This window comes from Hibiscus syriacus, unplaced genomic scaffold (assembly GCF_006381635.1).
Source record: "Hibiscus syriacus cultivar Baekdansim isolate YM2019G1 unplaced genomic scaffold, ASM638163v2 tig00111095_pilon, whole genome shotgun sequence".
NCBI classification, from domain to species: domain Eukaryota; kingdom Viridiplantae; phylum Streptophyta; class Magnoliopsida; order Malvales; family Malvaceae; genus Hibiscus; species Hibiscus syriacus.
Window position 1 is genome coordinate 7,401,997 of NW_024062980.1, and position 27,555 is coordinate 7,429,551.

Below are 27,555 nucleotides of genomic sequence, written 5' to 3' on the forward strand. Positions count from 1 at the left end.
AAATAATAAAATATGGGGTTTTGGCTTGGTGATTTAGGAGAATGACGTAATGGGGGGTTTGGGTAAATAATAAAAAATTTATAGGTTTTGTTTTATATTATAATATATATATATATATATATGTGTGTGTGGGGGGGGGGGGTTGAAAATTAAAAAGAATGGACACAATTGCTTGGTCAAAAGGTGGATGGAAAGGAAATTGGGAAGTCTAACACACACTAGCAAGGGTTTTGCTAACCAGCATCGCACGATGGTCTCCTTTGAAGCTTAAAAATTGCTTTACGTGCTCGATTAAAAATATCGTAACTTGCATCATATTCGATCATAAATATTCAGGGTACATAAAAATTCAAACAAAGATAAAAACAAATAAATAAACCATAACAATATAAAATAAAATGAAACTAAGTAAACAAAAAATAAAATGGGTTGCCTCCCATTAAAGTACTATTTTTAACGTCGTTAGCTCAACGACCTAGTTCGGACTACATGTTCTGTGACTAACACTTCCACTTCATTCGCTTTTTCTAACTAAGAAATTCTTTAAGAGAAATTCGAAAATTCTCATAAAGATTTCTTCGAATATTTTCCAATTTTAAAATCTTGTAGAAAAGAATGGCCGTTAAAACATCTTTTTTACAAAATATTAATTTCTTCAAACGATTCCTCGATGGTTTCAACTTAATTTTTTGTGTCTGTAAAAGGAAAAGTAAATATTTAGTTTTTAAAGGAGTTAAGATAAAATCTAAATCAACAACTGAAATATTTTTCAACTCCCTTATGTCGTCTTTTTTATCAACCAATTTCCTACATAAATCATCAACAAGTTCAATAACGCCAATAATATTAATACTATGCACGTTATCCAGATATCTCATTGCTTTATAAACATCAAATTTTATGATCTCACTTTCAAACTCCATAGTAAAATACCACTTCGAACGTTAATTTTTGTATTTGTCGTGCTTAGAAAGGGACGACCGAGGAGGATTTCAAAACAAGTGTTGCTACCATCATTTTCCATATCAATCACATAAAAATCAGCAAGGAAAATTAAGTCGTTTACCTCTACCAAAACATTTTCTATGAGTCCTTCAGGATAGATAATTGATTTGTCGGCGAGCTAAAGTGTATCTCTCGTCTCCTTAAAAGGCTTGGTGGAAATTAAATTATAGACGGAGAGAGGCATTACAATGATAGAGGCACTTAGATCACACATTGCTTGCTTAATTTTCACATCACCAATTTTACAAGGTATTGCAAACATACCTTGATCCTTGTACTTCGGTGGAAGCGATCGTTGGAAAACTATTGAGATGTTCTCACCTAAATTCATCTTCTCATTTTCGGTAAGTCGCCTTTTATTAGTGCAAAGATCGTTAAGGTATCTGGCATACCTCGGTACTTTTCGGATCACCTCAAGAAGAGGAATATTTATTTTCACTTTTCGTAAAACATCCAAGATTTCTTTCTCCTCGGATTGTTTGTCTCTTTTATGAATCTTTCCGGAAAAAGAGGCAGAGCAACATAAGGAGATGGCGTAGAATCTACTTGAGATTCATCATTCTTTTTTCTTTGGGATTCTACACCAACTTTACTTCTTCTTTTGGAGTTTGTGTTAACTGCTTCTTCTTCCATCTGGGATCTCAGCTCTACTTCTTTCTTTTGGTATTGTGTGGCACCTCTCTCTGGGATCTCAGAACCGCTCTGGAGGGTGATGGCACTAATATTCTCTCTTATATTTGGCTTAGTTTGTGATGATAGCCTCCCTTGTGACTCTAATCTCCCCATGGTTTGAGTCAGTTAGCTCATACGCTTCTCGAGCTCTTGAAAGTAAGCTACAATACTATTTTGAAATTTTTCTTGGGAAAGGACCAACCGCTTGATGATTAATTCAAGCGATGATTTCTACGACTGATAAGGTTACTGTAGGGGTGGCCTCGATTGATAAGCTTAATTTGGTTTAGGATTTGGTCCATAGCTCAAGTTCGAATGATCTTTCCATCCTGGATTGGAAGCATTGTCACATGGGTTGTAAGGCCTTTAAAGAGGTCTAAAAATTATCCATTGTATTTACTTGTGTGCCATCATCTCCTTGTAGCATGGGGCAGCAGTCAGTCGAATGATCTGGTATTGTGCATATTTCGTATAGCCTCGTTGCTCCACTTTTTCCTACAATAAGAGAATTAACTACTTCAATTAATTTGTCAATTTTATTTTCAAGTGAAATAGAACTTATCTCGTGAACTCGTCTGCTGGGTTCACTTGATAATTGTTGTGAATTCACCTGTATCATCAAAATTAACTCTCTTGTTGCGTTAGATGTCATATTGACTAGAGCTCCTCCATTGGCAGCATCAACCATTTTCATCTCTAAGGGAGAAAGCCCTTCATAGAAATATTGAAGGAGTGTTTGCTCGGATAATTTGTGTTATGGACAACTTGTACAAAGCTTCTTAAATCTTTCCCAATAGTCATAAAATGACTCTTCGTCTTTTTGTTTAATTCCCAGAATGCTTCTCCTCAACTCGCTTGCTTTCGCTGCAGAGAAAAACCTGTCAAGAAAAAGGTGAGTCATTCGTGCCCATATAGTAATAGAATTTGGGAGTAAATAAAATAACCATTCATTAGCCGAATCGGCTAAGGAAAAAGGAAAAGCTCTAAGTCTGATTTGGTCCTCAGTTACTCCATATGGTTTCATGATAAAGCAGACCATGTGAAATTTCGTGAGATATTTATGTGGATTCTCATCTGATAATGTTAAGAAGGTAGGGAAAAGATGAATAGGGCCACTTTTTAACTGGTATGGAGTTTTGCCTTGGGGAAAATCAATGCACAAAGGTTCTTGTTCAGTAGGAGTCGTGACTAACTCTATGATAGTGGGATCAACCATTGGATTTGTTCGGTATTAAAGGATTATCCTAAATTTGATTCTGAACTTAATTATGGATCTAATTGTTAGGGAACAAGCTGACGACAATGCCCTAGATACGAAGATGATGATACATATAAAAGGATGAGGTAATATTTTTTTGCTGGGGAAATAATGTGGTCTCTGGTTACCGTGAAAAATACAGTGTAGATGACAACAACAAGCTTAAGGAACCAATAAGTCACGAGGAGCGAAGGATGATCTGGACTATTGGATCAGTTTTGATCCAATGACAACGGTGCGTTGACGGCGACTAAAAGCAACTAGAGTTTTTGAAAACTAGTTTCATCTCTCATCTGGGTTATTGGATCTATTTTAAAACCAACGGCTGGGACATGCTACGGCAGAGCAACATGAGAAAAACTCTAATTGTGCATTAGGTCTTCACTTGTGCTTCCAACTTTGGGTTTGGCTATTAGGCATATTTTTGCTTTGTATTTGGGCTTATAATAGATTTGGAATAAAGTTAGATCATTTAATTTTTGTAATTTGGGTCCTTTAATTACATTATTATTATTACTATTATTATTATTATTATTATTATTATTATTATTATTATAAGAATAAGAAGAAAAATAATAAATTGGTCGAAAAATGGTGATTATAATGGCGAAAAGATTTCCCAAGCTTGGATTAGAAACAAGACTGCACCGAATTGTGTTGGATTTTGTAATACCCAATACTTTGGTTAGTAAACAAGATGCAAATTTTGAAAGTTTGGTGGCCAAAGTACTAAGATTGGAAATATTTATGGATTAAAATTGTAATTTTCCAAAAATTCAAGAACCAAAAGTGTAATTTTCAAAAGTTATGTATTTTGGCCCATAAATGAATATTTCACCCCCAAGAATGACGTTCGGGTAGAAATCATATTCTTGATCCATAAATTGTGTTAAAAGCTACAAAGTGTTAAAGTCTGGTAAAAATTTGGTAAATCGGATCGAATAGAAAATCCGTAAAAATTTGAAGGTAATTAAATTAAGCTTAAAAATATTATTTCCACATGTTAAAATGATGGAAAATAATATGGACCATTGGATTTGAGAATTTATCTCCATGTTCATTTTAGATCGTTGGATGAAAATAGCAATATTGAAATTTTGGAAAGATTGCAAGGGCAAAGTTGTAAAGGGAAAGAATTTTGGTTCATCTTTGACTTTATAAAGATGATAATTGTTATGTGGCTTGGTATGGATGTAAATATATAAGGATTCATTAATGGTAAAATTGTTATTTCTCATTAAATGAATTTTATATTCATTTAATCTTAAATACATAATAAATTAACATGAATAACTAAAATTTCATGAAAACTTGGCCATCTTTCTCCTCCATTTCGTGGCCTTTATACCCTAGGTAAGAGAATTTTTAATTTTATTTTTAAGCCAATTTATTAGGATTTTGGATTAAGACGTGAAATAGAAAATTGTTCTATTTGATGAGCTCTATCATTTGGTACCATTATTGCATGCTAATCTTGCTTGAGTTCAAAGATCCCGAATTCTAGGGTTTATGTTCATATTAGATTTTATGGAATTGATGATGGATTTTGAGGTTATAGAATCATTCCCAAGCTTGTTTGATGATTAAATCATGATCAAACCTCCTAGAAATGCATTTGGTAGGTTTGACTTAACCCTAAAAATTAGGGTAAATTGTGATTTGATGAAACTTGATTAGGAATTTGATTGTAAAGATTTTACAAGGTTGAATAGAGGTTGATTTCATGCTCGAATCGAATCAAAACCAAATGAAATCATGGAACCCTAGACTTGTACTATTCGGCCTTGGCTTTTGAGGATGAGAAATTATGGAAAAATTATGTAGGGGCTGGAAATGATGTAGGAAGTATTCTATAAGCCTAAGAAAAAATTAGGGACCATTTTTTAATTTTATGAAAGTTGGGGAACCTATTCAATAATTATATAAAATTATGGGATCTATGTGTAATGGTTCAATAGTTGATGTACTATGCTGGAAATTAATGTTTTAGTGTTGAAATTGATGTTAGAGTGTGAAATTGGATTATTTTGGGAAATTGATAAAAGTTGAGGCTTAAATCACAAATATGAAAAAGTTGGAATCTTAAGTGAAAACATTGTGTGAAATTTGTATGAAAAGGGACTTGAATGGTAAATCGAATGAGCATCGAAATATTTTTAGGAATTTATTTTCCATTGTGGGCCTATGTTAGTGAGATTCTAACATGTGGTTTGAAATGTATATGTTTTATAATGACGTTCATTTATATTATGATTGAAGTTAAATTTAAGAAAAATTAGAGTTAAGGATGAATGTGAATTTCTAAGGAAGGTTTGCAAGCTAAGGACTCCAGGTGAGTTCATATTTAATTCGTATTTATGCTATCGTACAAACATTGGCTTGTGATGAGCCAGTGACAGTGTTACAATGGTAATAATTGATTCCTAAATGTTATGTGATTTGTGGTTCAAACATGTATGTTCATTTGGTGATCTAATAGAATTAGTGAATAAGTTGAAAATGCAAGTTGGTGAAACCTGCCTAGAAATTTTGTTATGAACAGTAAGTTTAGAAAATCACCATAAGTTATAAAGAAATGAATAGAGTATGAATCTTATACCTTTGGATTTTTATACTAGACTAGTTTTGTTTAGAACAAACAGAAACTGATTTCGAGGAGTATACAAAAAGATATGAATTTTTAATCGGGGATATGTCAGAAAATAGGGCAGCAGATTCTGCTCAAAACAACTTCTGTAAGTCAACTTTGATGTTTTTTATCGGGGATATGAGGACGACTTGGGATGAGTCAAGCTCAAGTGTTTTACTAAGCATGTTTTTAACGCATTCTGAAGTATTTTCATAAAGTTTATGAAAATGATTTTATTGAAGGATTTTAGGGTATAAAGTTCTCTAAAATAATTGGATGTATTTTACTCTATTTAACATCTATTGGTGTTTCAAAATAAATGTTTAATATGTGTTTTGGGATATAACGACCTATTGTATGTACATTGAGAGTCATAGGTGTATTTCCACATACTTTGAGTATAATGGTTATTGATCGATTTTGTTGAATGTATTATTGCATTTTCGTACCAGTACTTTGTGTACTTGGTGTAACACCCATTTCCCATATACATTTTCGTACACAAGTCATAGGTGTCATATGACTTTTAAAAACATTCAATCATTGGTAAAACCATAAAATTTTGTTTCGAAAACAAAACATTATAGTACAATAATAAAACATTCGTTGAAACATATTACCAAAAATTATCACTTTAAATACATTCTAGAACATTTTTTATTAAATTCGATTACATGCCAGCTAATTTTCAAAATAAACATGATTGTCCTACTATTACTGATCAATCAACCTTAGATTGATGATAGTTGTTGTTGCACCCCTTACTCGGCTAGTCTTTGCTTTTACCTACGCATTAAATCAACACACGTTAAGTATTTACTTAGTGAGGCATAATATTGTAAATGAACTACAATTCATACATAAGCATGTCATGACTATCAAAATCTGAGATAATTCGTATACTTCATGAGAATCATTTAAAACCTTTTTAGTTAAACCATGAGTGACACCTTTTATGTTGAAATACATCGTTATGCATTTAACTTGCATTAGTGGCACCTTTCTGCCAAAAATGCACCTTTATACATTTAACTTGCATTAGTGGCACCTTTCTGCCAAAAATGCACCATTATGCATTTAACTTGCATTGGTGGCACCTTTCTGCCAAAAATGCACCATTATGCATTTAACTTGCATTGGTGGCACCTTTTTGCAAAAAATGCACCATTATGCATTTAACTTGCATTAGTGGCACATTTCTGCAAAAAATGCACCATTATCAATTTAAATTGCATTAGTGTCACCTTTATGCCAAAAATGCACCTTTATGCATTTAACTTGCATTAGTGGGTCCTTTCTGCCAAAAAATGCATCATTATGCATTTAACTTGCATTAGTGGCATCTTTCTGCCAAAAATACATCATTCTGAATTTAACTTGCATTATAGAGCAGTTTATACTCTAAAACTTATTCATAATATCATTTCATTACACATTATAAAATATATTAAATACTATAAAACATACATTAAATCAAAACGTTAGAGGTTGACTCATTGTGAGTCTTCCTCATCCCATATAATTACAATAAATTCACTCACCTGATATACCTCCCTAGTATGTTGTAATGACGTCTAACTACTCAACAACCTTATCCTTGCCCTTTTTCTTGCTTGACTCAGAAGCTTGGTTGTGATCTACAGAAGCATCCATTAAGTATACATACCATACTAGTGTTAGTATACTCTCTAGCATTTATACTTTTAATAATACTCAAGAGTACTATTATATTCAATTTCTATAAAACTCCTCCTACCTCAAATTCTCCAGGCTCAATAGTATCGGTACCCCTACTATGGTATCGGTACTCCCTTTCAGTATGTATACCATTTCTGCATTCTGGAATCCATGGTATCGATATCTTCCTCTTAGTATTGATACCCACAGTAGTATCGATACTAATTGCATAAGTATCGATAATGTTCATCGTAATTGTTTAAATTTAAACCTATAGTATCAGTACTGTTCTTCCAGTACCGATACCCTTACCCAGATTTTCTATTTTTCATCCCAAGTTTTACCAAATTTTCGATTAAATCTCTTACTTTTACCTCAAACAATACCCTTAAGCTTAACATCACTTAACCCAATTAACTTTCCTCCATTTAGCTTCTTAAAACATCTAAATTCTCCAAAGAACATCCCAAACCAAGAATCATACTACTTTCTCATACGTTTTTTTAATCACATTCAATGCTTCTAATATCTTATTTACATATTTGACAAGTAAAATATACTAGCAAACCTCAATAAAAACTCATATTTCAACATATCATTCGAAAACTCATTTTCTTCAATCTCAAATAAATCATTCATCTCTTTGTTTTAATCCTATTTAAACCTTCCTTACCTTTGGCTATGGAGGAGAGCACAGGTAATGGGGAAAAGGAAGAAGAGAAGATGACTTAGTTTATTTTCAACTTTCCCTTTTTTTCCCCATTCTTAAATACCCTAATTAAAATGAATTTTAAATCTATCTCCCTCTAAAGGACCAAAATGCCTTTTATTCTTCCATTCTTACTAATTGGTCTTAAATACAATTTCTAAACCATTTCTTATACTTTATCATTTATTCAATTTAATCCCTCAAATTTCAAATTCTTTAAATTTAGTCACTGACTCGATATTCGGGGTATTATAATTCTCCCCCTTAAGAAAATTCATCCTCGAATTAAAGAAGTACATGATACAAAGAGCTATGGAAACTTCTTACTCATGTTCTCCTCTCTTTCCCAAGTACCTTCTTCCACCTTATGGTTTTTCCAGAGAACTTTAACTAAAGGAATCTTCTTGTTACGTAGTTCCTTGTTTTCTCTAGCCAAGATTCGCACTAGTTCTTCCTCGTAAGTTAAATCTAGTCGGATCTATATTTCTTCGGGAGTGATGACATGGGATGGATCTGATCGGTACCTTCTAAGCATCGACACGTGAAAAACATTATGGATATTGTCCATATCTGGAGGCAAAGCTAATTGATATGTTATTGGTCTGACTCTTTTTAAAATCTCATAAGGTCCAATGAATCTCGGACTCAGCTTTCCTTTGCGTCCAAATCGCAATACTTTCTTCCAAGGCAACACTTTCAGAAATACCTTATCTCCCACTTAAAAATCGATTTCTTTTATTTTCAAATATGCATAAGACTTTTATCGATTGAAGGCTCTTTTAAGATTATCCTGGATAACTTTCATTTTCTCTTCCATTTCTTTCATCAAATACGGGTCAACTAGGTCTCGATCTTTTAATTCAAATCAATTTAAAGGTGTTTTGCACTTTCTCCCATACAAAGCTTCATATGCGGCCATCTTAATACTCGATTGGCAACTGTTATTATAAGCAAATTCCACTAAAGGTAAATACATTTCCCATGATCCTTTAAACTCAATCACACATGCCCTTAGCATATCCTATAATATCTGAATAGTTTGTTTTGACTGCCCATCTGTCTGCAGATGAAAAGCTGCACTAAAATCAATCGAGTACCCAACGCCTCATGTAAGGACTTCCAAAATCTTGAAGTAAACCTTGGGTCTTGATCAGACACTATAGATATAGGCACTCCATGCAGCTGAACTATCTCTTTTACATATAATTCTGCATATCTATCCATCGAGTAATATACTCGAACTAGAATAAAGTGAGCTGTCTTGGTCAATATGTTCACAATTACCCATATTGAGTCCTTTTTGCTGGGTGACAATAGTAGCCCCGAAACAAAATCCATTGTAACCCTTTCCCACTTCCACTCAGGAATGGATAAACCTTCCTTAGGCTTTCACATCACTTAAGGTGTCAAGACCAAACCAAAAACTAAAGGAAAAACTAGATAAATGAAGTCTTACCTTTGGTTATGGAGGAGAGCACGGGCAACGGGGAAGAAGAAGAGAAGATGACTTAGTTTATTTTCAATTTTCCCCTTTCTTTAATACCCTAATTAAAATGAATTTTAAATACATTTCCCTATAAAGGACCAAAATGCCCTTTTATTATTCAATTCTTACTAATTGGTCTTAAACACAATTTCTAAACCATTTCTTATATATACTATTTATTTAATTTAATCCCCCATATTTCAAATTCTTTAAATTTAGTCACTGACTCGATATTCAGGGTATTACACTTGGAGTAGTCCTTTGTGTACTATGGAACTATGTGTGCAATTATGTTGTTTATAATGAGCACTTGTTTGATGATGGATTAAGGTGGTTATCGATCGATTTTGTTTAATGCATTTGTTGCATTTTCGTATTAGTACCTTCGCATACTTTTGGCACTTTGTGTGCATTGATGGTGTTCATAATGAGTTTTTGAATTACCATTTCGATATATTAGTATAGTGTTGTTGTTACTATGATACCTATACTTTCGTTTAGCACTTATGTACAATTTATGTTCCTTGCATTCTCATTTGTCATACATTGGGATGTGAATGGATATTTTTAATAGACCGATTGATAAGTATGTTATGCATGTGAAATAATGTTTCGTAGGTTATGTGACGGAAATTTGGCTTATCAAGTCAGTTTTATGCGTTTATATATATTTTATACGATTTAATTCGTATTTTGATCTTTTATGACTTACTTATACTTTAAAATGTTTTACTTACTCATCTTATGCCTCACTAAATGTATAACTAGCATGTGATGATTTTCACGCATAGGTAAAAGAAGCGAGTGGAGTAAGGAGTTGAGCTTGACATCAATCATCGAAGATTACTTACCGATATCAGTAATGACATACTACTATTGTTTTAAATTTCAAGTTGGCATCTATATGTGTAAAAAGAGTTTGTATTGTTTTAATATGGTTTTGACACATGTTATAGTAGAAGTATATTTATTTATTAAACTGATTTATTTAAAGAAACCAAATTTTACTGGTTTTCAAGTACATAAACATTTTAAAAGACATGAGACATCTACGACTCGTGTACGGGGACATATACGGGAAATGGATGTTACAGATTCAATCTATAAGTTCGTAGAGATTTTGCTGGACAAAAATGCATCTTCGAAATCGTATTTTAAAGTGAAATATAACTATGTAAAACAATCGATCCCAGAATTTGTATTAAAGGGAATGGGGCAATGGTTTGAGGAAGAAAAATGAAGAAGTGTGTCAATCAACATGGTCCCCTACGCGCGGAAGAATGGACAAGTGTTTGAGAAAAATTGGAAATTAGAAGGTTTTAGGGGAAATTAGAAGGTTTTAGGGGAAATTAGATATAAATTCATTTTTAAGGACATATTTAATGTTTTAGCATTATTTTAGGAGTAAAACTAAATATTAATATTTTTGTTAACGTTGTCATATCATCAATATAACAGAGATAACAGTGAAGTAACTATTTTTTTACAAATTGATAACTTTATTGATCAATTCGTTCCTTTTGAAACTTTAATGGGGAAAACAAAACCTGATTCAAACATTAGTAATCATTCATATAGTTTACCAAATATGAATTACAAAATAAATAGTAAAGGAAGAAATAATTACGTGGCAAACATTTTAATCAAAAGCAACGATCGAGTTAAATAGAATGTGAGGAATTGGACTGAGGGAGAGGATTTCTTAAGAAAATGTTGATTTATGTTGATGTTATGTTAGCTATCCCATATGTTCTTTGAGATTTTTTCAGGAGCTGTTTGGTTCAGGTAATATGGGATTACCGGAGGAATGGAATGTCCCCATTTGGTTTGCCAGTAATCCTATTCTCTGATAATCTTTTATTCCCAACAGTGGTATTTTTGGGGTATATTACCGGGAATGTGATTACCCATTCCCTTAGATATTGTTGGATTAACGGCGTTTAAGACTAAAATGCCCTTAAAAAATTTCAAAAATATATTTCTTCTGTCATTAAATAATAAAAATTTTACGAAGGTTAAATTACAAATTTATCCTTAAACTATTTTAGATTTACAAAAAAGTCCATAATTAGAATTTTATATGAAGTTCAGGTGTTAAAATAAAATTTTACCCTTTCATTAAACCTATTTATCTTTTTAATTTTGTAAAGAAAATTATATAAATTTCATGAATTTAAAATTTTTAAAGAAAATATATAAATTAATTACAGTAGAATTCAACTTGTTAAAAAAACAACAAATATATAATAAGGACAATTTGGTAAAATATATATTCCAATAATCTTTTATTCCTTTAACCTAACACTGTAATCTTACATTCCTGTTAAACGAACCAAACACAAAATACAACATTCCCAGTAATCTTATTCCTGCTGGTAATCTATTCCCACTGGTAATCTTACATTCTGTGAATCAAACACACCCTCATGGTTACCATTCATTGATGTTGAATTAATTAAACAGTATAAATTCGATGATTTTTAGCACAATATAAAATTATAGGGTAAACTATGTATTTAGTACCTAAAATATTAGTTTTGATCTATTTTAATACCTAAGCTTTCAATATTTTTAAAATCATATCTAACGTTTAGTTTTTCTTTCATTTTAGTATCCCACTGTTAAAAACTTTAACTCTTTTAGTACTTAAACCATCACTTTTGATCCGTTTTAGTACTTGAACTTTCAGTTATTTTTTCAAAATTTAACGTTAAATTTTGAACGGGTACTAAAATAAAATAAAAACAAAGCTACAGGTATGATTTTGAAAATTTTAAAAGTTTAGGTATTAAAATAGATCAAAAATATTAGTTAAATGTTAAACACGTAATTTACCCAAATATATAATACAATTAGTCGAACACAACAAATTAAACTTTTAATAAATATATTATAGTAATGAATTAAAAACACAAAATACAATAAATTTATAGGTATTGAGGACACGTATCCATGAATGCACGTGCAAACATCAAATCCAAAGGTTATATTTTTGCAGTGTAAAGTACACTGCATTTAAAATTCATACTTCAAATAGTCTGTCCAAGGAGGGATGTCTTCTGCACGGTAAGGAAACGTGCATTTTTGGTAAAATATTACTTAAAATTTTGTTTTTTTACTAAAAATATTAATATTAGATATTACATAAAATATTATTTTACCTATTGATTTTTTTACAGAAAATTAAAGAACGAAATTAATATTTTCGATAAAAAATAATATTTTAAATAACATTTTATCAAAAATATTAAAAAACTAATAACATTTTTAATAATGCTATTTTTTTAACCTCATATTAAGATGCCTTATAGCAAAACTACCGTCCATGATGCCTTCTTTTCTTCTTATAAAATTGCTACCCATGTGGACGGTTAGACTGTACACCTACAAATTTTCCAATTACAATAATAATTTCATTAAATAAATTTTAAGATCCATCGTGATTTACTATTAATTTATTATTGGTATAAATTTATTGTAGACAATTTTTAAGATTGTAAATTTAAGTAGAGTTTTTATATATAATGTGTAACTGTTATAATTTATTAACTTTTAATTCAAGATAAAGTAAATAAATGATTTCTTGGATATTGCTTTATTAAGATATATGATTATTAAAAGTTACAAAATGATCATTTGACTAGGAGGTTCTTTTTTGAGTCATTTGACTATTAAAAGTTATAAAATGGTCACCTGACTATTAATTATATTCTAAACCCGTCATTTTCTATTAAAAATTTAACGACAGTCTGAGTTGTATGTTAACATACTGACTGAGATATAATAAAGTCTAATCTTAAAATCTCAAATGAGTATCATATCTCAATTAGTATGTTAACATCCAACTCAGATGACTATTATTTTTTTAACGGAAAAGAACGAGTTTGGAACATAATGAATAACCAAGTGACCATTTTTAACTTTTAATAGTCGAGGGACTCAACAAAGTAACTCCCTATAGTTGAGGGATCATTTTGTAACTTTTAATAGTCAAGAGACTCAATAAAGTAATATTCTATAGTTGTGGGACCATTTGTGTACTTTATCATTTAATTTATTAAAGTAAGTACATTTAATCGGTTGGTTAAACTGCTCATCTTTGTTTGCTCATATTCTTTTAGGTCATGGGTTCTAGACCTAATACGAGCACTTCTCTTCCTTCTCGTAGGGAAGTTCTATAGATTCTGGGTTTGAATAACGACGTTTGCAAGGTTTATGTGCGTTGTTAATAAGTTAAGAAAGTTATGAACATATATTATGTCATAATCATTCCAAACTATTCAAGAAAAAGTAATTATGTATTAAAATATACATAAATTTACGAGTTTTAAAATATTATATCAATTAAAATAAAATTTAACATTTTAAATTTAAGTAGAATTAATTATATATATTTTTATTTCAAAAAGATAATTAATTAAGAATTAAAATTTTACAATTATAAAAAATTCATGCTTTTTTTAAATTATAACATTCTACTGTAGCAACGATTAAGACTAAAAAATTATCATTAAAATTATGTAATTAATCCAACAATTATGTTAATTAGAATCAAAGCTAACTGAAAAAATTCATACATGAATGAAAGTGAGACTCGAACCTAGACATTATATATTAAATCCTTAGTTAAGTCAGTGTCATGAATTAATTGAATACTAATTCAGTTGATACTTATTTTCAAATAATAGTAAATATTATTGTAATTTCAATATTCGCGCGATATCAGATTTTGTCAAACATATTATATGTCTGAAGAATGTTTTATACTAAAAAAATATATTTTTCAATAATAATCATAGTTGGAGTGATACGAAATTATATATAACATTACTGAACATAATTTTTCTTATAAGGGAAGAGAAATAGACTATTATCGAATCTAAAATTTAATATCAACAAGGATTAAAATGAACTCCCTTGTTAGTAACAAAAAACTTTGTTTTTTTAGAAAGTGGTTAGTTTTATTAAGAAGAGAAAATATCTAAAAATACAATGACACTGGTTATAGTGCTGTGATATAGTTTAGTTCATTCCTCTTTCATTCAAAAATAAATAAATAAATAAATAAAAAAGGAATAAGCAATCTCAGAAGAAACCTAGTAACAACAAACTTAGTTGACTTTACTAGATCTAAATTTGATCCTTAGATAAGTAGATTTTATTGTTTTAATTAAATATTATAAAAAGATAAAAATAAAATCAACATTATATAATATTATCATTAGCATAAACAATTTTTTAAATTAATTGTCCACTAATAATCAACCAAGGACATCATGCACTTAATAATAAAAATAAATCCACGTTAATAAATCAACCTCCAAACACACTCAACCCCATCACAACCGATCATACGCAGCACTAAAAACTAGAGATAACCCACACCACACCTACGCTCACTTCCATCTCCCTACGGCTCGCCAACCGCCCACGTTTTTGCACCATCAACGCCATATATACATACTCACAACATTTATATATGCATATTTATACACCTTACACTTCTTACATTCTTCCTGTCACACATGCCATCTCCACTAATCTAGATCTCTCTCCCCCCAAAATTTTATTAAAAAGCAATTATTCTTACAAAGCAACAAAAGAAACTGTTCATGGTTACTGACCAACAGATGTTGCAGTGTGATCCAATGTTGCCTATGGAGAGCAAGTGGAAATCCAACGTTGAAATTGCTCCCAATTGTCCCCGTTGTGCCTCTCCCAACACCAAATTCTGTTATTACAACAAATATAGTTTGTCTCAGCGTAGGTACTTCTGCAAGGGCTGCAGAAGGTACTGGACTAAAGGCAGTTCCCTAAGGAACGTACCCATCGGCGGCGGATGTTGGAAGAGACGACGAGGGAAGTCCATCGGCGAAAGAGTCTAGAAAAGAGGTCTAGCTTCGATGACTTGTTGTAAGAATTCGAGTAGTTCTTCTTCTAATGAGGATTCAGGGAATCGATCGGATATCGATCTAGCAGTTGTTTTCACCAACTTCTTGAACCAAAACTCAAGTTTTGATCAGCCTGAGCCGAATGAAGATAACAATTCATCAATGGAGTGCCAGAAACCGGATGTTCATTCAATTCAGGAGCCTTACAGGCTTCGAGAAATGCCAGAAATCGATGAGATCGAGGCGTTCGGGTTACAAAGTTTGTTAGCAGCCGAAGATCAAGTGGTGTTACTGGACGGTTTGTGGACCGGCCATGATGTTACTGCAACAACAGCAGACTTTGAATGGCAAATGCAACAATTGAAGTCATTTCCAGTGGATGGTCAACTAAAGTTTTCTGCAAACTTAATAAATGAAGATTGGGGTTCCTTTGATCATTCTGGGTTTGGAATTTTTTAAGTTGAAGCAACTTTTTCCAATTTTTTTATAGTAATCCTTACATATACTGTATTCTTTTGTATTCCCTCTTCAATATACTTATTTAGAATATGAGTTGGCTCAATTTATGGAAACTACATCATTTTAAGAGTTAAGATATGAGTAATGCATCTTTTATTTTCGAACTTATCTTAAATCTACAATATCTTAATTTTTTTAACGAATCGAAACCATAAAAGGTTGAATCTCAGTGACAGCAAAACCTCCAATATCTGACATTTTAAAATTATAGGTTTGGGCTTTTCCAATGATAAACGGCCGAAACAAACAGTTTACCATTTGGGCTTCAAATGGAAAAACCCAATAATTCAGTTCCAGTTCTCAGACATCTTCCCCTTCACCATCTCTGACATTTTTATTTTTAGTAAGCAAACTCTGAATTTCTGGATCTGATTCTTTTCCATTCTGCCAGGGTTTTTGGTGAGTTTACTTTTTCTACCTCTGCTTTGATGATGAAAATTCTTTCTTAAAGATTCATTTCTAATTTCCTAAGATGCAACTTTGATGATCGAGATCTTTTCTTTTTAAGTAGTTTGTCCTTTGGGATTGTCGAATTGAATCGAAATTCGTGATCTTTACTCGATAATCTGCTGAACTGCCTCTTTGAGTATGCTTTATTCACATAAATCTCGAAGCTTTTGAGCTGTATTTCTGTTCTGATGAATAATTATCCATTTGGGTCAAATAGTCCAAAGTCCTTCAATGCATATCCAAGGGGCGACTTTGATATCGAATCTGGTAATATCAAAAGAAGCAAAAGGGTTAGAAATTCATCGTTTTACCCTGTTAGATGGATTAAGTCCTTGGCTGACACGCTTCATAACTATTACAAGTTACATCCATTCCTTGTTTTCTTTGTTTCATTGGCATTTGTGGTCACAATCATCATAGTTCTCTCTCTAAATGAGCACCACGATTGGATGCTGAGAAATTATGGGAAACTCGATGATGGATTCGGTAATTACTATCCGTATGCCAAGCTTAAGAATCTTGTAATGGTTGCTACGCATTCGGTTTATACTAGTACTACTTGTGGAAAGGTTGATAAGGAAGATTCTTGGTTTTTGGAGTCGTACCAGAAGAATCCCGGACAAGCTGCTACATTTTTTAGTCACATAAAGGGAGGGGTCGAAAACACCGCTCGGGACGATGCAGCTTTGCTTCTATTTAGCGGCGGAGAGACTCGAAAGGATGCCGGTCCTCGGAGCGAGGCTCAAAGTTATTGGACAGTTGCTGAATTGGAAAGATGGTTTGGTATGTTCACTTGTTCAGTTCTCCATTTTTCTGGTTATATGTTGTTCTTGTTTGAAAATTTGCGTATTAATCCTAGAATAATAGAGAAAATAATAATGATAAAAATATTTATAAAATTAGAGGGATAGGACGAGATTACTCTCTATTGAAAACGTTATTCGAAACAATAATATGAGACGAAATCAAACCTGAGAAAATCAAACAAAGAAGTTAAACTTCTTAAAATAAATTAAAATTAAATAGAAAGAAAAACTCTTTTTATTTTGACCTTGTGATCGAAAACAGTTGTGCTCGAGTTCGTTGGTCGTCTGTCTCTTATGTTACAACAAACTAAATTGTAGATGCGATGTCTTTGAACTGTTTTATCGTTTGTGTAAACAATGACATACTTCACACAACTGCCCCTCTAATAACAATTTAGTTTTCATGGGTATATCCTTAAAGCCATGGACATCTGTCTGGTTCTACAAGAGTTTGAAAGAACTATCCTCAACAGTCTCCTTGAAGCGGTCTCACTTCGCTCTCACATAGATAACTTATGTTGCTCGGCTTACCAAATCACACAATGATCATTAAAAGCCTTGCTTAGTCTATATCACTTTAATTATTGTTTACTCCGTAGGAACGAACCTGGGATAAGAAACCCCCACATTGACCGTACAAGGTTTATACAATTAGGTTGTCCCTTTGAAACTAGATCTTAGGATCTCTAGTCAACTAGGTAGGGTTTTCCTTCACATAAAGCCTTTAAATTTCATGGGCTATAGTATATTTCTTTAGATATTTTTCTTAACTTCATCTTAATTTAATTCTTTGGTTAGCAGATCCACAATGTTATCCTTTGATTTTACAAAATCAACAGAGATAACTCCATTTGAGATCAGTTGTCTATGATATTATGTCGACGACACATATGCCTCGACTTACCATTATACTTGAAATTCTATGCTAGTCACAGTATATGCATACTGTGGGCACATGTTCCGACCATTCGAGAATATCCTTTAAGAAATTCTAAAGTTATTCAGCTTATTCTCCAAACTTATATAGAGTTACAAACTCAAATTCATTTATGAATCTGGTTATAACCTTTTTTTAAGGATTTATATGACACGATTTCTTCTTCCAATGTGAAACATATTCACTTGTGTCGTTGATATCTTGAATTTCAAATTTCAATTAGCATCGGTCTATCATTCTCATTTATTTTTGGACCTATTTCATTTATTTTGGTAATGTGGTCATTACCTTTTCCAGACACTCACATTTTTAAGTGTTTGTATGACACATGTTTTCAATCTTTTCATAACTCATATAGTATCTTGTCCTTTTTCTTTCCTGAGGTTAAAAGGTAATTAGTTGACACAATAACTTATCATCCCCCACACGTTTTGTGACAACCTAGAACTTCTTAGCATTGCGTTCATTGTTTCTTTTACGGTTCAATTTTTTGCTTTGCTACTCCATTTATTTTAGGAGAGTATAATGATGTCACTTTATAAATAATATCATGTTGTGCACTGTCACTTTCTATCATCTTAATCTTTTAAGTTGATTTTCAACTTCATTTTATAAAAAACAAATTTTTCTATAACTTCATTTTTGCTCTTTTTAACAAATACACATAACAATACTTTTGATATCATCAATGGGGGTAATAAAATATTTACTCTCCCTCGTGTATGCCATCATTATGAATTTTAAGAACTTGATCACTAACAATTATTAGTACCAACATCTTCCGTTTTGTATCCATAATTTTTTATCTTATGGATACTATACACCTTATATAATGTATCCGATAATACATTCAAGATGTATTTCCAAATTCCAATATAGTAAGTCATATTACTTTTAAACTTTAACAATAGTGAATGCGGTAAAAACGTTTACCGCATCTTCTCTAATAATATAAGGATCATCCGATATTTGGTCAAATTTAACATGGTCAAATAAAACATCTTATATTGTCACATCTCGAAATTCTATCCATAGAATTTTACAAGTTTTTCAGTGTGGCTCATGACCGTAAAAATCATGATTTCGTCTAACTCACAAAATTAGAATTAATAATAATTCCAACAATAAGCCAAAATTAAATTTTGATTTATTCTATCAGCATAATTTAGTCATGAACTAAAATCCTGAAATAAATCGGTAGCAGAGTTGTTATTTTCCAACGATTTCTATAGAAATCAAAAAATTATGTTACACGATAGAATTAAAATCCCATCGATTTCAAATACGAAATTAAAGATTCCAATAAGCAAAAATTTAATTCTCGTTTATTTTTTATTTTGTTATCGGAAAGATCAAAATTTTGAAACAAAATCGGTAACCAAAGTTACTTTCACGATAATTTATGTTATATAAATTTGTCCACTTTGTGATTTTTGAAAACCCATTAAAACTGCATGATAAATCCTTAAATAAATTTATTCACTGTCTTGTTTTTACCACGATATCTGAATCGTTTTAGATTAAAGTAAGGTAGAAGAAAGACTTCCGAATCATTTTAGATTAAAGGGAATATTCAAATTTCACTTACCTAATTGACCTCATCGTTGTCAACCGAAACTTGAATTCTTGATCATCATTATTAACTTCACCATTGTTAATAAATACTTAAATCTTCAAGATTTAAGGTGTGCCCCCACAAAAGCTCACAATCACAAAGATTTTATAAAGATTTTGGAATTCAATTATTTGAATCTCTACACAGAAAATAGTGGAACCATGTCTAGCATTAAAAATTAAACTTAGACTTATTTCACAAATAATTTGAAATTTATAAATTCAAAATTAAAGGAAACTTATCTTTAGCGTAAAGTACTCTTGATTCAAAATTAAAGGAAACTTGAATTCTTGATCATTATTAACTTCACTATTGTTAATAAAAATCTTAAACCATGAAGATTCAAGGTGTGCCCCACAAAGTACACAATCACAAAGATCTTGTAAAGATTTTGGAATCCAATTATTTGAATCCCTTGGAACCACTTCTCACATTAAAAATTAAACTCAAAATTATTCCACAAAGAATTTGAAATTTATAAATTCAAAATTAAAGGAAACTTATCTTTAGCGTAAACCACTCTTGATTTTTCGCCCAATATTTGTTTTGTCGAATTTTTGGCACTTTCTCTGTACACAACAAGGATTAAACTCAAACGAATTCTATATCATCTTGGAAAATAAGAAAATTAAATAAAATTTGTCTTAAGATTGTTAGAAAAATCGTGCAGTAATATGAGAATAATATAGAAAATAATAATGATAAAAATATCATTATAAAATCAAAGGGATAGAACGAGTTTACTCTGTCTTGAGATTGTTATTCGAAATAACAATATGAGAAGAAATCAAACCTGATAAAATCAAACAAGGAAGTTAAAATTCTTAAAATAAATCAAAATTAAATAGAAAGAAAAATATTTATTTTGATCTTGTGATCAGAAATAATTGAGGTCTGCTGTTACGTAGTTTCCTTAAGACAAATTTTCAACCACTCCTTTGGTGCTCAAGTTCGTTGGTCGTCTGTCTCACATGATACAACAACTAGATGATCAACTACAGTAGCACAACAATAGATATCATGATATATCATTTCCTTCGTCTATCACTGGAAAACTAGTGGAAGAAATTTTTTTCAAGTTTTTTTTTTATTTCTGAAATATGAAAAACTTGTGTTTAACCTAGTTGGTTAACTCAGTATTTATAGGAGATCTCCAAGCGAGATTTAATCTAATCAGATATCTTTTAATATCCAAATTTAAACATATAATAATATCTTTTAATTTTAAATATTCAAAAGTATATAATTATCTTTAATATTCAAAATTAAATAGATAACAAATATCTTTTTAATTTGACATATTTAAAAAGTAATTATCCTACTAATATTTAAATTAAAAAAATCTTATAATTTGGAATAGTAAAAAGAAATATGAATTTAATATAAATATTAAATTTATCAATTAAATTCACCCATTTTTCCGTTTGCATGCCTTGGACTAGTTAAAATTATTGCATTCATTTCTTCATATATATTTGTTCTTAGAAATATCAAGTTTATCGATTTGAAGAGTGTTTATGCAACATTTATGGTTATTAGATACTTGAATGTTCTCATGTGCTGCCATAAGATTGCAACCCCTTGAATCCAAATCTGCAACCATTTTAGCTCAACAGTGAGAGTTCCACTCTCTGTTAAGTTCTATGAGCTTGCCTCTTTCGTGTAGAAACAACATTACAGTTTCAAATCATCTGAGATTCCGAGCGTCGTTCTTATATTCAACTGGTTTTCAGGGAAGGAAGAAAGTGTGAAGTGGAGGGCATTAACAGAGGAGCATGCAAGAGATAGCTTTGAAAATCTTCTCTTTAGTGTTTGCCGGTTTCGAGAGCTTACCGGGACATACCCACAGAACATAACTGTAAGCATATCCTACTTGATCCATTCCGAATTTCGATAGTGTTTCGATAAGGTGAAAGATTAAACGGTCGAGTTCGTCATCCATGGCACCATGGATGTAAGAAATAAGTTCATGAACCTAATACATGTTATCTCAAGTTTTTCATGATATGTGTTGGTTTTTGGCAAAAGTCCCACATTGGTTGTGTATAAGGAGGAGGGGAAATTCTTTTGTTATAAATAAAGCCCTCCTCCTCCTTAGTTAATCATCCCACAAATATAAGCCTTCTTCTATTTTAAAGGCTATTTGTATTCTTTCTCTCTTTGTAATATTTCCTCTATTAGTGAAATATTTTGGTGTTCTCTTTTATGTCTATTTAATAGCTATTGTCGGGTATAGTTGTTGTCAATTATTGTCCTATTAAAATTACTTGTCTTGGTAGTTCTGTCTAAGGAAAGTGGGTTTTAAGAGGGACCATTGTGACCCCTCCTCTTTCCTGGGAATCTACCTTGGGGTGATTTTTAGTACAATCGTTTTCACACTAGTCACCTAGATAATAGTTTTCACGGTGAATCTGTTATTGGTGGAAATTAACCCGAATTTCACAACAATTGGTATCAGAGCTCTTGGTTTATTTTAGTATGCTCTGTGGTTGCGGCTTAGGCTGATCTTCCACATCAGAAAAATTTCCTTGGGATAATTGACATTCTGCATTGGCAGCTATTAAATAGAATTTGTAGCAGAAATGGCAGACGCTTCTTCATCTTCAATTTTGGCAAGAAATGCTGTGACAAATGTTAGATTTGCAGTGGAGATTTTTGATGGCACCGGTCATTTCGGCATGTGGCAAAGCGAGGTTCTAGATGCCCTATTTCAGCAGGGTCTAGACATTGCTATTGAAGGAGAGAAACCAGATGATGTTGAGGAGAAAGAATGGAAGAGGATCAATAGAATGGCATGTGGTACTATTCGATCGTGTCTTTCTAGAGAGCAGAAGTATGCATTTTCTAAGGAAACTTCTGCAAGTAAATTGTGGAAGGCACTGGAGGAGAAATTTTTGAAGAAAAGCGGTCAGAACAAACTCTACATGAAAAAGAGACTGTTCCGCTTCAACTATGTACCAGGTACCACTATGAATGATCACATTACTAGCTTTAATCAGCTGGTGACTGATCTGATGAATATGGACGTGACTTTTGAAGACGAAGATCTGGCTCTGATGTTGATGGGATCACTTCCTGATGAGTTTGAGTATCTTGAAACTACTCTACTTCATGGGAAGGTTGATGTGTCTCTCAGTGAAGTAACTGCTGCCTTGTATAGTTATGAATTGAGAAAGAAAGACAAACAAGAAAACACAAGTGTCGAAGCAGAAGCTCTTGTTGTTAGAGGCCGTTCCAAGAGTCAGAATAAAGGAAGCAGAGGGAGATCGAAGTCAAAGTCCAGATTGAGCAAAGATGAATGTGCTTTTTGTCGAGAAAAAGGGCACTGGAAGAAAGAATGTCCCAAGCTAAAGAATAAAGGCAAACCTGAAAGGGGGAAGGCTGTCTCAGAATCAAATGTGGTCGAGTATGATGATGGAGATTCAGATTTCGCATTCGCTGCTACGCCATCAACCAGCTGTTCCAGTTCATGGCTGTTAGATTCAGCTTGTAGCCACCATATGACCCCCAATAGAGAATGGTTCTTTGATTTTAAAGAACTAAAAGGTGGAATTGTCTACACAGCAAATAATTCCCCTCTTGACACACTTGGGATTGGTTCAATTCGCTTGAGGAATCAGGATGGATCAATCAGAACCTTAACAGGTGTCCATTATGTACCAGATTTAATGAGAAATCTCATCTCTGTGGGAACCTTAGAGTCAAAAGGTTTAGAAGTGAGGGCAAAAGATGGGATTATGAGGATTATCTCTGGTGCACTGGTGATAATGAAGGGAATCCGAAAAAGAAACAATGTGTATTACTTTCTGGGTAGTACAATTGTTGGGACAGCAGCAGTGGCAGCTTCTACTGATGAACAGGAGTCAGAAGCAACCAGGTTATGGCATATGCGCTTGGGGCATGTTGGTAAAAAATCCTTGAAATTACTGATAGATCAAGGATTATTGAAGGGTGCTCGGGCTTGCAAATTAGCTTTTTGTGAGCATTGCATCAAAGGGAAGAAGACGAGGGTGAAATTTGGAACAGCAATCCATGATACTAAAGGTATTTTGGATTATGTTCATTCAGATGTATGGGGGCCTTCCAAGACAACTTCATTGGGAGGAACACACTATTATGTCACCTTTGTTGATGATTTTTCCCGGAGAGTTTGGGTGTATCCAATGAAGACAAAGGATGAGGTGCTAGGATTTTTCCTTAAATGGAAAAAGATGATGGAGACTCAAACAGGCAGAAAAATCAAACGTCTCCGTACAGACAATGGTGGAGAGTACAAAAATGATCCATTTCTGAAAGTCTGTGAAGAGGAAGGTATTGTTAGGCACTTCACTGTCAGAGGTACACCACAACAGAATGGAGTGGCAGAGCGTATGAACCGGACATTAGTGGAGAAGGTTCGGTGTATGTTGTCTAATGCTGGGTTAGGCAAAGAATTTTGGGCTGAGGCTTTGGTCTATGCTTGTCACCTTGTCAACCGCTTACCATCGACTGCTATTGGTGGTAAAACACCATTAGAGAAATGGTTTGGAGTACCTGCTACAGATTATGATTCCTTACATGTGTTTGGTTCCACTGCATACTACCATGTTAAGGAGTCAAAGCTGGATCCAAGAGCAAAGAAGGCGATTTTTATGGGGATCACCTCTGGTGTGAAAGGCTATCGTCTTTGGTGTCCAGAAACAAAGAAAATAATCTTCAGCAGGGATGTTACCTTTGATGAATCTACCATGTTGAGAAAGGTGACTTCAGAAAAATTGGAGCAGACAGATGGAACTCCCAAAAAGGTGGAGTTTGAAGGAAGCAAATTTGTCCCAACCAGTAAAGAAAATGATGTTGACTCTCCTATGGTAGAAGAAGAGTCAGATGAAGAAGAGGTTCAGACCCAAGAACCTCCACAGCAACATGAATCAATTGCACTCAGAAAGGGAAAGAGGACCATTAGACAACCTGCTCGTTATGCTGATATGGTCTCTTTTGCATCACCAATTGCAATTGATGACGTTCCTGCCACTTTTAATGAAGCAGTTCAAAGTTCAGAACATAAAAAGTGGAGGATTGCCATGAATGAAGAAATGCAATCCCTTCAAAAGAATCAGACGTGGAAACTAGCTAGTCTTCCGAAGGGAAAGAAGGCAATTGGGTGCAAGTGGGTATATGCAAAGAAAGATGGATTTCCTGACAAGAATAACATCCGCTACAAAGCAAGATTGGTGGCTAAAGGCTACGCTCAAACGGAGGGAGTTGATTATAATGAAGTATTTTCTCCAGTTGTAAAACATTCCTCCATCAGAATTTTGTTGGCTTTGGTAGCGCAGTTGGATTTGGAACTAGTTCAGATGGATGTAAAAACTGCATTTTTACATGGAGACTTGGATGAGGAAATCTACATGACTCAGCCAGATGGATTCAAAGTTGCTGAAAAAGAAGAGATGGTGTGCAAATTAGAAAAATCGTTGTACGGATTGAAGCAATCTCCAAGGCAGTGGTACAAGCGATTTGACAAGTTTATGATAGGGCAGAAGTACACAAGAAGCAAATATGATCATTGTGTGTATTTACGTGAGCTAGAAGACGGATCCTATATATATCTTCTTTTTATGTTGATGATATGCTGATAGCTTCCAGGAGTCAGACAGAAATTGCGAAACTAAAGACTCAATTGAACAGGGAGTTTGAGATGAAGGATCTTGGTGAAGCGAAGAAGATTCTAGGCATGGAGATATCAAGGGATAAGAAATTGGGGAGGCTTTGTTTGTCTCAGAAAGAATATCTGAGGAAGGTACTAAAACGTTTTGGCATAAATGAGATGTCAAAACCAGTTAGTACACCTCTTGCTCCTCATTTCAAGCTCGGTGCATCCATGTCACCTAAGGATGATGCAGAACGGGAATACATGTCAAAGGTTCCGTATGCAAGTGCTGTTTGTAGCTTGATGTATGCAATGGTGTGTACGAGACCCGATATTTCACAGGCAATTGGGGTTGTGAGCAGGTATATGCATGATCCTGGAAAGGAGCATTGGCAAGCTGTGAAATGGATTCTGCGGTATATTCTAAACACCGTAGATGTTGGTTTGGTCTTTCAGCAGGACAAACAAGATGGTCAGTGTGTAGTTGGGTATTGTGATTCAGACTATGCAGGTGATTTGGACAAGCGTCGATCAACTACTGGTTATGTGTTTACATTTGCAAAGGCACCAGTCAGTTGGAAGTCCACCTTACAGTCAACAGTGGCTTTGTCTACTACAGAGGCAGAGTATATGGCAGTTACAGAGGCTGTGAAGGAGGCAATTTGGCTTCAAGGGTTGCTTGGTGAATTGGGAATAGAACAAAAGCACATCAGAGTGCACTGTGACAGTCAGAGTGCTATTCATTTAGCAAAGAACCAGGTTTACCATGCAAGGACGAAGCATATTGATGTTCGATATCACTTTGTACGAGAGATTCTAGAAGAAGGTGGAGTCATAATCCAGAAGATTCGGACCACTGAGAATCCTGCTGATATGTTGACAAAAGTGGTAACTGCGGTCAAGTTTAAACATTGTTTAGATTTGGTCAATATTGTTACAAATTAAAAGATTGTTTTTTAGAGATGTGTGTGGAATTTGCCAAGGTGGAGATTTGTTGGTTTTTGGCAAAAGTCCCACATTGGTTGTGTATAAGGAGGAGGGGAAATTCTTTTGTTATAAATAAAGCCCTCCTCCTCCTTAGTTAATCATCCCACAAATATAAGCCTTCTTCTATTTTAAAGGCTATTTGTATTCTTTCTCTCTTTGTAATATTTCCTCTATTAGTGAAATATTTTGGTGTTCTCTTTTATGTCTATTTAATAGCTATTGTCGGGTATAGTTGTTGTCAATTATTGTCCTATTAAAATTACTTGTCTTGGTAGTTCTGTCTAAGGAAAGTGGGTTTTAAGAGGGACCATTGTGACCCCTCCTCTTTCCTGGGAATCTACCTTGGGGTGATTTTTAGTACAATCGTTTTCACACTAGTCACCTAGATAATAGTTTTCACGGTGAATCTGTTATTGGTGGAAATTAACCCGAATTTCACAACAATATGTACTTGCTCCTCGCATTCTCGATTGAAATTCTTCAGTATCCTATTGCATTTGGATCAGGTTGTGAGTTATGATTTCAAGGAAGAGAGATTCGCAAACTTGCATCGAACTGCGATTGGCTTTCCAGAGTCACGATTCTTTTACAAGGGCTCACCACCTCCGTCAGCTTCGAAAGAAGCGGCTTTGAAAGGTGAGACATTGGTGAGGACTCAGTTCCAAAATGATCCATTCGGGTGTTTGGGATCGCTTAAGAAGAAAAAGGTAGGGCGCGATCCTTTCCATAGGTCGATTCCATATCCGAATGGATGCCCAGAAATTGAAGGTCTGTTTAGATACTGTGGGACTGTTCCGTATGAAGGTTCGCTCCCGTGGTCATAGCAAAGGACACTTGGCCATAATATAAAATTCTTGTTAAATAAAAGCTCAATAGCCAAATTAATATAGAAAGAAGATGAACTTAGACCTAGCGATCCGGACACTCGTATATTCATGTCTTGCTGTTATTATTATTTATTTCTGATCGAGTGTTATTTTTTGTAAGAAATTGTTATTTTGGAATAGTTGCTATTCTTGATCTTTAATCAATTAAATACATATATTTTAGCTGTTACAAGAGATGGTAATTCATGTTCGAACCCTATATATAATAAGGTTAAATCAAAACGTGATATAAATATAACACAATAAAATAAAAGAGTGGAGATTGAATCGAATAGTTTCTAGGTGGTTCACATTCTTAATAAGACGTCCATATTTTTGGAGAGCATAATACCATTGCAGATTTACTAACGAAAACGAGTCGTGATAAGTATGTAAAAGTAGTAGTTTTATATGGCTGC

General features: G+C 33.1%; 1 protein-coding gene and 1 pseudogene across 1 annotated transcript; both read left to right on the forward strand.

Annotated features, from left to right (window-relative positions):
• Positions 1-1,901: 1,901 nt before the first annotated feature.
• Positions 1,902-15,786, forward strand: LOC120152874 (annotated as a pseudogene).
• Positions 15,787-16,157: 371 nt separating this feature from the next.
• On the forward strand, positions 16,158-27,109 carry LOC120152701 (uncharacterized protein C57A10.07-like). The gene is made up of 3 exons (XM_039164872.1): positions 16,158-17,079; positions 21,388-21,512; positions 26,777-27,109. The coding sequence occupies exons 1-3, from the start codon at positions 16,485-16,487 to the stop codon at positions 27,092-27,094; spliced, it is 1,038 nt and encodes a 345-aa protein (XP_039020803.1). The 5' UTR covers positions 16,158-16,484; the 3' UTR covers positions 27,095-27,109.
• The last annotated feature ends 446 nt before the right edge of the window (positions 27,110-27,555 follow it).